Here is a 10,177-nt window from a genome sequence, read left to right on the forward strand (position 1 = left end):
CAAACGTGTTTCACTCACTATGTCAACACACACATGCACCCACACGTATGCACAGAGGCTTTTAGGCATTGTAATATTTGCTCGAAAATCCAAGAATTAAAATTACCCTGCAAATGATGGCATCGCTTTTTAATTGAAGGACAAAAATTGTTCACATTCAGAGATAAGCGGGCCTCATGCAGATAGTTAAAACCATCCTTCTCTTTCTTGGTTAACCATCTCCTAATTTCAAGTAACATCCACGAGTTCTTTAGGACCATCTGAAATTGTCCTCTGAGGAACTCCGCCACACCACCTCGTAACACACATGACCACACGCACCGTTGGACGGCGTCTCACTGGATATCATCATCATCAAACAGATCTTCAAAATCTACGTAAACGAACAAAACCACATATTAATGGGGCACACAAGGTAAACAACTGAGAAAATAACTTCAAAATATGAATTACACAGTCATTCAAAATAGAGAAAAAGCAGTAAACAATCTAAATAAAGGACTTTTTCCCACGACAGACTCGATTTTATCCAACAGAGGTCATATCATCCAAAGGGACAGAGTGGTGTAGAAGGTAACTTTAATCTTCTATTTAGGTGACAATCTTCAGAAAATGCATGGAGGTGGAGGTGACACAGCCAGAAGGCTGGCAGGCACAAGACTCCATGCAAGCACGAGAATGCAGAGGGCAGGTGGGAGGAAGGTGCTAGAAGAACTGGGCCATGCAAGAATGGCTGTCTTTAAGGGAGTCCAACCGGTGGTCATGCTTGAGACAGTCCGAGCCCTTCCCACTGGAAGAAGGGCCACACACTCACAGCATGCTATTTACTGGGATGGGTGGCAGTCAGGGTCACTGTGCCCTTCTATTTATTTGTCTATGGCTCTCCTAAACCGTCTACCACAGGCATGCCCTGCTCTCATGATGGGGAAAGGAAAACTGAGGGTCTATTCATAGTCCCATGAGTTCAAACTGTGCAGGATAAACAGTGAGCTGGAAGGAGGTGAGTGGAAGGCCCCGGGGGCGTCTCCACATGCTGTCACAGGCCGTCAGGGAGGGCGGTGTCCCAACCACCTCTGCTCAGCACTGACGTGGGTGGTCCCACCACAGCGGGGCTGGGGCTGGCCTGTGGTCCTACAGCTCTGTGCACTTTCTCCCCCAGCCCCCAGCCCCAGCTAACTCCTCACACCCCCCCAACCCCTGAGGTATCACCCCCTCCCCCAAGACACTGCCCTCTGATGTGCTCCTAGAAACAAGGCCACCCACCTCTGCCAGGGCTCTCGCCATGGCTGTCCCTGCGTGCTGCCTTGTCTAACGCTCCCCTACTTTATCAAACACAGTGAGTGAAGAGAGCAAGCCTTGTTCATGGTCTGAACCCCAGTGCCCAGGGGACCAGAGATCAGAAGCTCTGCTCCGTGAGCAAGTAGGACTCAGGAGAAACTCTGTCCAAAGCACTCAGGGCTTTCTCACAGCAAGTGGCTTTCTGAACCCGCGGGGCTGCCACAACCTGATGGGGCGGCACGCCCCTCATGAACTCTGTCGGTGGGCAGACCAGTGCAGCACGCTCTTCTGTGTTCTTTCCCTTTCCAGCCCCGACCCAGAGGGAGGAAGGCCCTCCACTGCTCATGTTGCTCACACTCCCTCGGCAGGGCAGCCCAGGTCCCTCCCAGATGCCCTATTTTCAGAAACCACATGAACTCAAACACTAGAACACGGCCAACAGTCTGTAAATCCAGAGGATGCATGGGACGTTGAAGATCATCGCATGTGGGAGCGGGTTAGGTGGTGTTAGATATCACCCTGCCCTGCTGGGGTGAGGGCCCCCCAAGGTCACCCCACATGAGTGAGGGCTTTCACATGGCGGCTCTGGAGACCTTAGGGAAAGGCTGTCCCCATCCTCAAGGCCGGTGGCAGCCCAGATGTCGCCTCAGTAGAGTGGCCAGCCTCCCTGGGAAGAAGGCACCTAATTAAGCAGCCTGGCTTCTCTTTTTAGGCAACAACTTGCCGAAAAGATGCCAGATAAGATAACATGGACTCGGGCTCCAGGGGGGATCTGGTACATCAAACCCGGTAGTGTGGCCTTGTAGCATCCCAGCTGCCACCAACTAGCGACAATTCTTTGTAGTGGCAGGCACTGTGGACGAGAGAAGGATGACAGAGTCTCCTAACAAGACCTGTCTTGCATTCCCGCTCATGATTTGAACGCTTAGTAAGAATATAATCCATAGGAACAAGGCCTCAGGAAATCAGAAGACAGCAAGAGAAATAGCCCTGTAGCCTGTGGGAAGATGTCGCACAACTTGGTTTTTCCCTGCTTACCATCCATGTTCTTGGGAAGCAGCACGAAAGCTCTCCAGTACGAGTCCTGCTTTCAGAGAAAAGGGCGGGGAAAGCTGGTTGTCACTGCGAAGGGAGCCAAGAGACCAGAACCCGGCAGCACACAGCAAAGGCAGGAAAACCAGCCGCCTCCTGACAGAAGAGATGAGAAAGCCCGGCGGGGTTCCACACCCGTCTCGGGCCACGAGCAACAGACCAGCCCCTGCGACAGGTTCAGTGGGACAAAAGCACGGCCACAGCTCAAGCTCAACTGCTGGAATGCAAGACTGGGAGCCATTTTACACCATTTTGTCTCGTGAAACAGGGCTGACCGCCAGCGTTAACAGCCCGTGCTGTTGTTTTGTACGAACTGCCCTGCGCGCTGCGGATGGCACGCGAATGGCACGCATCTGGCTTTCCTGTTCTATGGCCCCAGTCAGTCACGCCACAGTCTTCCACCGTGTAGCACACAAAAGAAACACTCAGACTAAAACTGGAATCCCGGTCCCAGCATCCTTACCATTAAAAAAGTCTGCGTGAACTGCCTTCTCGTTGGCTGCCAAGTCCATCAGGAGCCCCGTGCTGCCTCCGGCCTGGGAAGGGAACGGTGACGTGGTGTCAGTGCTGCTTTCCGGGAGAACGGGGACAGCGCCTTACAGGGCCCACACCACTCCTCGGCAGAGGAAGGCGAGGGATGGAAAGGCGCCCAGGTTGGGGTCAAAATTTAGTTTTAGGCAAAGGAAGCGGATGGGAGAGGCGGCGTTCCAAGGAATTATTCCTAAGGTCTCCTTGGGTCTTACCTGCCTTGATTCCTCCTGCTTTTTGAACAGAATCCTGCTGCTGCCCTGAACACCACTTCTCTGTAAGCCCCGAGCGAGGTTCCAATTCCCTGTAAGGCGCTGCCACAGGGGCCCCAAACGTGTGCAAAACTGCGCCAACGATTTCTCTACTCTGGACTGCCCCCTGCTTCTTCTGGGAATTACGCCGTTTTCCTCGAAAGTGCCCGACTGACCCGGGGCTCTGTGGGGGTGTCATCACAGCACCTCCCACTGCCACAGCTTACGGTGGCGGTGAAACTATGCGACACCCGAAGCCGGGCAGTCCGACGCGTTCAAGACTTGGGGCGTCTGGGGGCGCCCGGGTGGCTCAGTCGGTTGAGCGACTGCCTTCCAGGTCATGATCCCGGAGTCCCGGGATCGAGTCCCGCGCCGGGCTCCCTGCTCGGCGGGGGCTCTGCTTCTCCCTCTGACCCGCTTCCCTCTCGTGCTGTCTCTCATTCTCTCTCTCAAATAAACAAACACAATCTTTAGAAAAAAGAAAAAGATTTGGGGTGTCTGTGAGAGTCCCACAGCGTGGCCGGAGCAGAGCCCTCCGCCCACAGGTCCCTGCGGCCGCCCGGGCCCCTCTCTTCTCAAGCCGCCCCCCCTCCCCGCGACCGCGGCAAGCCGTGCAGAGGCCAGCGCTCGCGACTGCGCCCGGTCTGCCCCCACTTCCGCCGCAGGCGCTCCCTCCTCCCGGACCCTCCCCAAGGCTCCTGCGAGCAGCAGCCCACTCTCACCCCAAACCCAGTGCCCAGCCCCAGAGGGACCGGCCAGGAAGCCTTTCGCCCCCTCCGCGCCCCTCGGGCAGAGGACCGCCGAAGAACGCGGAGGCGGGGTGCAGAGGCCGCCTGCCCCAGCACGGCTCCGGCCCTTGACGCTTCGCCCCCCGCCGGCTGCTCTCGCCCCGGGCTCGGGCACCTGCAGGACCCGCCCGCCCTTCACACTCCGCTCCTCCCCGGCCGGTCCCCTCGGCGCCGTCGGCGGCCCTCCCTCCGAAGCCTGCGCGGGGCCCGCGCACAGCCGGGGGGGCGCTTCCGTCGGGCGCCTCCAACTTCGCGCACGCGGCCTCTGCAGGCCGCCTCTCCCGGCCGCTCCCCGACCCCCGGGAGCACGGACACAAGGTCTGGCCCCCAGGCTTCGGGAGAGGGCGGGAGGCCCGGCACCGGGGCTGGGCTGGGAGCCGCCAGCTCGGAACGCCGACGTGGGCCGAGACCGCCCGGCGGCCACGACGCGGGGGGACGACGCCGCGAGGCCACCCGCTGGCCCCGCATGTCGCCGCGGAGGCCGAGCCCTCCGCCCCGCCCAGCCCCGGGCCCGCGGCCGCCCCCGGCCTCGCTCAGCCGCGCCGCCCCCGCGGAAGACGGACTCCAGGCCCCTGGCAGCACGCAGGCCGCGCAAAGCCCGCCCCGCTCCGCACGTCGCCGGCACAGGCTCAAGCCAGCCCGTCGGCCGTCGCGCTCCCCGGCGGCGACGTCCCGGCCCCGAGGTGGCCCCGGCGCGCGGCTGGAGGGCGCCACGGACCCGCCCGGCCGCCGCCTCACCTCGTCCAGGTCCACGTACGGCCCGGCGCCCTCCGGGAACATCTCGTCGACCGCCGGCTTCATCTCGCCTGCGGGGCCGCCCGCCTCCCGGCCCACTTCCGGCCCGCCGGACGCCTCTTCCGGTGCGCGCTCGGCCGTGGCGAGTCTAGACGCCGGAGGACCTCCGACTCTATGGTTCCCCTGGCCCGGTCTCCCGCCAGCCCGCCAGCCCGCCGGCGCTGCGGGGAAGCTGCGCAGGGACTCGGGGGTGCCCGGCGGCCACAGACACTTCGGCCCGAAAGGCCTGGCACGCAGGGGGGCCCAAGAGATGCCCGTTACGGAATGTGCGTGGGCAGCAAGAGCCTGGGGGTAGCCGCAGCGGCGGGGTGGGGCGCGGGCCATATAGGGGAGCGGGATGAGGCGGCGCAGACTTCCAGCTCTGAAGTGAATGTCTCCGGAAAAAAGATAATGAAATAGGGGCACCTGGGTGGCTCAGTCGTTGGGCGTCTGCCTTGGGCTCGGGTCATGATCCCAGGGTCCTGGGATCGAGCCCCGCATGGGGCTCCCTGCTCCGCGGGAAGCCTGCTTCTCCTCTCCTACTCCCCCTGCTTGGGTTCCCTCTCTCGCGGTCTCTCTCTGTCAAATAAATAAATAAAATCTTAAAAAAAAAAAAAAAGATAATGAAATCGTCTGGAGGATGAAGAGTACAGCCTGCAGACTGTAGCCGATGACACTGTAATAACTTTGTACCGGGACAGATTGTGTGCAATTGTTAAATCACTGTGTTGTACTCCGGAAACTAATAGGATAGCGTAGGTCAACTGTACTTTACAAAAAAGAATGTGAACGGTCCACGGAGTAAAAAGGCAACCCACAGAATGGGAGGAGGTATTTGCAAATTACACGCATATATGCATATCTATATATACACACATATACACACTCACCAAAGGGTTAATATCCAGAATTTAGAGAGAACGCCTAAAACTCAACAACAACAAATCCCAATCCAAACGCAGTGACTTGAATACACCTTTCTCTGGAGTAGATATACGAATGGCCAAGAGGCACATGAAAACATGCTCAACACCACTAAGCATTGGGGAAATGCAAATCAAAACCACCTCACACCCCTTAGAACAGGTGCTATATAAAAACCCAGAGGGAGTGGAAGCGGGGTCTTCGTGAGATATTTGCACCCCCGTGTTCAGAGCACTGTTATCCCCAAGAGCTAAAGTGTAGAAGCAGCCATGTGAATGGACAGCTGAATGGATGAGCGAGATGTGTTCTATAGGTACATAAAAGGGAACACTATCCAGCCGCAAAAGGAGGGTAATTCTGACAGATGCTACAACATGGATGAAGCGTGAGGACTTTATGCTGAGTGAAATGAGCCGTCACACACATCCTGTATAACCCCGCTGACACGGGGTCCCTACAGTGGTCAGATTCACAGAGACAGCAGAAGGGCGGGCGCCAGGGGCTGGGGACCGATGGGGAGTCTGTGTTTCATGGGGAAGGAGATTCAGTTGGGGAAGATGAGAAAGTTCTAGGGGTGACGGCTGCACAACAGTGTGAATGTGCTTGGTGCCACTTAGAAATAGTTACAGCAGGGGCGCCTGGGTGGCTCAGTCGGTTAAGCGGCTGCCTTGGGCTCGGGTCATGATCCCAGGGTCCTGGGATCGAGCCCCACATCGGGCTCCCTGCTCCGCGGGAAGCCTGCTTCTCGCTCTCCCACTCCCCCTGCTTGTGTTCCTGCTCTCGCTATCTCTCTCTCTGTCAAATAAATAAATAAAATTTATGTTATATGTATTTTATCATAATTTTTTACAAGAATGTGAATGACAGAAGGGTATAGGAGGGAGGGAGAAGGAAGGAAAGGCGGGAGGGAGGGAGAGCATGAGATACTTGAGCTAGACTTGTGGAAGTAGGTAGGCTTGGGGGCTGGGCTGTGAGCAAAGTAGAGGTGGGGGGTCAGGGCAGGAAGACAGGGCATGAGCCCAGACTGAGGGGGACAGTGACCCACGGGGGCAGTGCAGGGCTTAGGGAGAGGGGAGGAGAGGCTGGGGTGTCACGGTGACATGAATCACCCTGAAGTACCCGAGCGAAAGTCAGACCAGGGAAGCCACGACTCTGTGGCCACCAACAGGCTTCTCTTCTGAGTGGTCTCAAGTCACGGGAGCCCCATTCCCTGCCACGTGGCAGGAATGAGAAGGCAGTGGCCATAGGCGGCGCTTGCTCCTCGTGAGGAGCTCAGAGGTGCAGCGCTGGGGGTGAGGGGCTGAGGGCACGGGGCAGGAAGTGGAGGGCCCCCCACGAGGTCTGCCTGCGGCGGGGGGAGTCAGGAGGGGGTGCACAGAGGAGAACTGAGCCTGTTGGGTGCTGAGGTGAGCAGGGAGGGCCGCAGCCAGGTCTGAGTCCTGACCAGGAGTGGAATGCCCCAGGGGCTGCGAGCTCAGCAGGTAGGGGGTTGGCTGAGGGTGGCCCCGGGGTGGGGGGGGTTCTTCCTCTGAGAAGAGAAGGACAGAAGTGAGGCCTTTTAAGAACGTAAATGCAGCTGGGTGTCCCCGGGGCAGCTGTGGGCTGCTGATGCCCGAGCCCGAGCCCGAGGAAGGGGTCTGGCCGGGGCACCACGTGCTCCTCCCCAGAACGAGCCTGGATCTTGCTCCTCCCCAGCAGCCTGCAGAGAGGGGGGTATAGCCATGGTTCTTTAATGTGCGCCCTAACGGGCAGCGTGACAGTCCGAGGGGAACGTGACCGTGCACACACTCGAATTGACGTGCTAGTGAACAACATGGAAATCCCACTGTAAAGCGTGTCTGTTGTCTGGTATGTTTGGCCGAGTCCAGCTGTCCCCAGTGGGAACTTGAAGACCCATCCTCTCGCCTGGCTATCCTGTGAATCCAGACTTTTGTGCTGTTGAGGTTAGTTTAGAGAAGCCAAATTCACACGAGCTCAAGGTGGGGAAAGAAAGAGATGAAGAAGGTAGTGGCTTTTCCTAGAGCCACTGGCCAGGCCTCCTCTGCAGAATGTCCCCTGGGGCACCAGCAGTGGTGGCAGGAAGCGTGGCTGGAGTGGGAGGGACAACCACGGGAGGCCGTCCTGCTGTCCTGGGCACCTCCCACCCTCCAGCACCCTCCGCACCCGGCTGGGTGGCTGTGCCCTGGCCTAGGAGAGTTTCCTCCCCACCTATATTTAAATACTCAGTGTTTCCCATTATTTTATTTCAAAAGAGAAGCGGGCTATAGCCCATTAGAGCAATTTCCTCTCATCTGGTGGAAGGTGACCAGCAGGGTCTGGGGCTTGTAAGCTTGTACGCTTGCCTGTGGGGTGGGCTCACCGCCTGCGCAGTAGCCGGCCCAGTGCCACAGGATGGTCCCAGAGACACCAAGCACATGGCCTGCAGGGCCTTTCCTCCCTCCAGAGCACCCAGGGGAGGTAGCCCCATTCCCCCCACAGGCCCTGAGCCTGCCGTGCTGGCACCCAGGTTTCAGGGGCCCTCCCCTTACAGACAGAGAGCACCCAGGCCCTGGCCCTTCCTCACAGGCTAGGTTCCTGCTGCGCTGGTGTGAACGGCCCTCAGGAGTACACTGCAGGGAGCAGGGACGGGCAGCGCCCCCAGCCCAGGGGTGGCCACTGGGGGTCCGGCTGCTGCTGGCCTCCGTGGCTGAGGGCAGGGGCTTTGGGGTGTGGCTGCCTGGATCTGGGTCCCGTCAATAAGCCAGGCAGTGTCCTGGTGTCTGTTTGCTTCAGTTTCCCCCCTGCACTCCGGGGCACCTACAGCAGCCCCCTCCCGGAGGGGCTGTGAGCTTAGGTAAGAGGGTGACACGTACGGCAGGTCCTGAGTGAGAGTTGTGGTTCATTTGTCAAATAAGAAAGGAAACGTGGCCTGACTGGGGCTTTCTTGAAAGAAAACCAGAAGCATTTGTGTGTCTTAAGTCAGGAATTTATTGAGCATGAGGCTAGGGATCCAGGCTGGTGCTCAGTCCTGCTGGTAGGGGACATGGAAGCCCAGCGTGGTCCCCAGGGGGAAGTGAGCGAAGAAGGTGCGGGCCATATCCTCAAGTTGGGGGTAGGCCCCCAGGGTCTGGAAGTACTGCACGTAGTTCCAGAAGTCAGAGGTGGAGAAAGGCCAGTAGGGCATGGCAGGCAGCTCTGCATAGGGGTCTGAAAGACACAGCCGCCGGCCTCAGGCGCTGTCCCCACTGGTCCTGCCCTGAAGCTGCCCCTCCGTGATGCCGCCGGGCAGGTGGATGGTGCCTAGCAGTACAGCGGCTGCGGGCAGTGAAGGGGCCCTCCCAGCTGGGAGCCGGGACCTGGGACACCCCTGGTCCTCCGTGGAGGTGTCCCGGAGCCTTGTCATCTGGGTGATGTCCCTCTCGGGACTCCTGTCTGGGGGAACAGCTCAGGGAGAGGAGGCGGGGAGAGGGAGAGGCCAGGGACGGGGAAATCTGGCCCCTGTCATGGAGACGCTGGGCAGGGAGGGTGTGGGGGCATCCTGGTGGGATTTCAGAGGAGACCACAGCCCCCAGCCCCAAGTCCAGATGCCACTACACTGAGGTAGGACTCGGGTAGGAGGGTCGTGGGGTGAGTCCAGGCTGAGGGTGAGAATGCCAAGCCTCAGGGGCTCAGAGAGACCCTCTTGCCCTGTGTGTCCCCAGGTGGCTGGAGGTCAGGGCCCAGGGAAGAGGGTCGTGTCCCTCTGCTTGCATAGCTTGTCCTTGAGCTGACCCAGGGTTCCTGCTTCATTTGCTCAGGATAAGAAGCCAGCTCCCACCCGGCTCCCTCTTCCGACCCCATGCCACCCAAACACACACAAGAAAAGAACAAGAGGGCAATACAGTACCTCCCTCCTCCTCCTCCTGCACTGGCTTGGCTCCTGCAGAGGAAGAGGAGGGCAGTCACTCCGGAGAGCCCCTCAGGGCAGGCCCCCCCCCCACACACACAGCCCCGCACACCAGCTGCCTAAGCGGCCAGGGAGACAGCAGGAGGGACAGAGCGCCACTCACCCACCAGAGGTCCCAGCAGGACGCAGAGGGCCAGCCCTCGCACCAAGCAGGCCTTCATCTCCCCCAGGCAGGCCCTCCACCAGCTGACGAAGCTCCGGTCCACCTGCAGCAGGAGGGACCCAGGGGGTGGGACGAGCCCCCCATCAGGGCCCCAGCCTCTTCCCACCACCCCCACCCCCGGCAACTCCCTGGAAAACAGCTCTGGTAACCAGACAAGCTCCCAGGGTTTTCATAGCAGTTTCCGTTTCACCTGTCAGCTGGCCGTTCCTAATTGGAGGCGGCGACCCTGCGTCTGCCCCTCTGGAGGTTGCCTCCCACTCCGGGTGCTCAGCCCGTGCAGCCGGGATGGGCCTCTGCTGCCAGCCTGCAGGCTCCTCTTTATAAAAGGCTGGGAGCAAGGAGGCAGACGTCACCTTCCCAGCCGTCAAACTGAATATTTTATCCCCAGCCTGAGGACTGAGGGCTTCTTGCCGGCAGCAGGACCTTGAACGTCCACTTGTGGGAATCTGATCCA

The 10,177-nt window shown here is 59.3% G+C and overlaps 2 protein-coding genes across 2 annotated transcripts; both read right to left on the bottom strand.

Moving 5' to 3' along the window:
* Positions 1-114: 114 nt before the first annotated feature.
* Positions 115-4,827, bottom strand: COPS9 (COP9 signalosome subunit 9). Its single transcript, XM_045867609.3, has 3 exons — positions 4,676-4,827; positions 2,834-2,906; positions 115-373 (listed from the first exon to the last, which is right to left on the bottom strand). The coding sequence occupies exons 1-3, from the start codon at positions 4,736-4,738 to the stop codon at positions 336-338; spliced, it is 174 nt and encodes a 57-aa protein (XP_045723565.1). The 5' UTR covers positions 4,739-4,827; the 3' UTR covers positions 115-335.
* A 3,809-nt stretch (positions 4,828-8,636) lies between these two features.
* On the bottom strand, positions 8,637-9,721 carry OTOS (otospiralin). The gene is made up of 3 exons (XM_045867477.1): positions 9,664-9,721; positions 9,501-9,533; positions 8,637-8,821 (listed from the first exon to the last, which is right to left on the bottom strand). Exons 1-3 carry the CDS (start codon positions 9,719-9,721, stop codon positions 8,637-8,639), a joined length of 276 nt encoding a protein of 91 aa, XP_045723433.1.
* Between the last annotated feature and the right edge of the window lie 456 nt (positions 9,722-10,177).

The sequence above is a fragment of the Mirounga angustirostris genome, unplaced genomic scaffold (assembly GCF_029215605.1).
Source record: "Mirounga angustirostris isolate CCGP_5_RB_7025 unplaced genomic scaffold, mMirAng1.0.hap1 SCAF_3, whole genome shotgun sequence".
NCBI lineage: Eukaryota > Metazoa > Chordata > Mammalia > Carnivora > Phocidae > Mirounga > Mirounga angustirostris.

What these genes read in the sequence shown, in the direction of transcription:
- COPS9 (XM_045867609.3), bottom strand. Translation starts at nt 4,738, where the DNA reads ATGAAGCCGGCGGTCGACGAGATGTTCCCGGAGGGCGCCGGGCCGTAC. An exon ending in CGTACGTGGACCTGGACGAG is followed by an intron (nt 2,907 to 4,675) that starts GTGAGGCGGCGG and finishes TTCCCTTCCCAG; the next exon opens with GCCGGAGGCAGCACGGGGCT. An exon ending in TCACGCAGACTTTTTTAATG is followed by an intron (nt 374 to 2,833) that starts GTAAGGATGCTG and finishes TCGTTTACGTAG; the next exon opens with ATTTTGAAGATCTGTTTGAT.
- OTOS (XM_045867477.1), bottom strand. Translation starts at nt 9,721, where the DNA reads ATGAAGGCCTGCTTGGTGCGAGGGCTGGCCCTCTGCGTCCTGCTGGGA. An exon ending in CCTGCTGGGACCTCTGGTGG is followed by an intron (nt 9,534 to 9,663) that starts GTGAGTGGCGCT and finishes CTTCCTCTGCAG; the next exon opens with GAGCCAAGCCAGTGCAGGAG. An exon ending in GCAGGAGGAGGAGGAGGGAG is followed by an intron (nt 8,822 to 9,500) that starts GTACTGTATTGC and finishes TGTGTCTTTCAG; the next exon opens with ACCCCTATGCAGAGCTGCCT.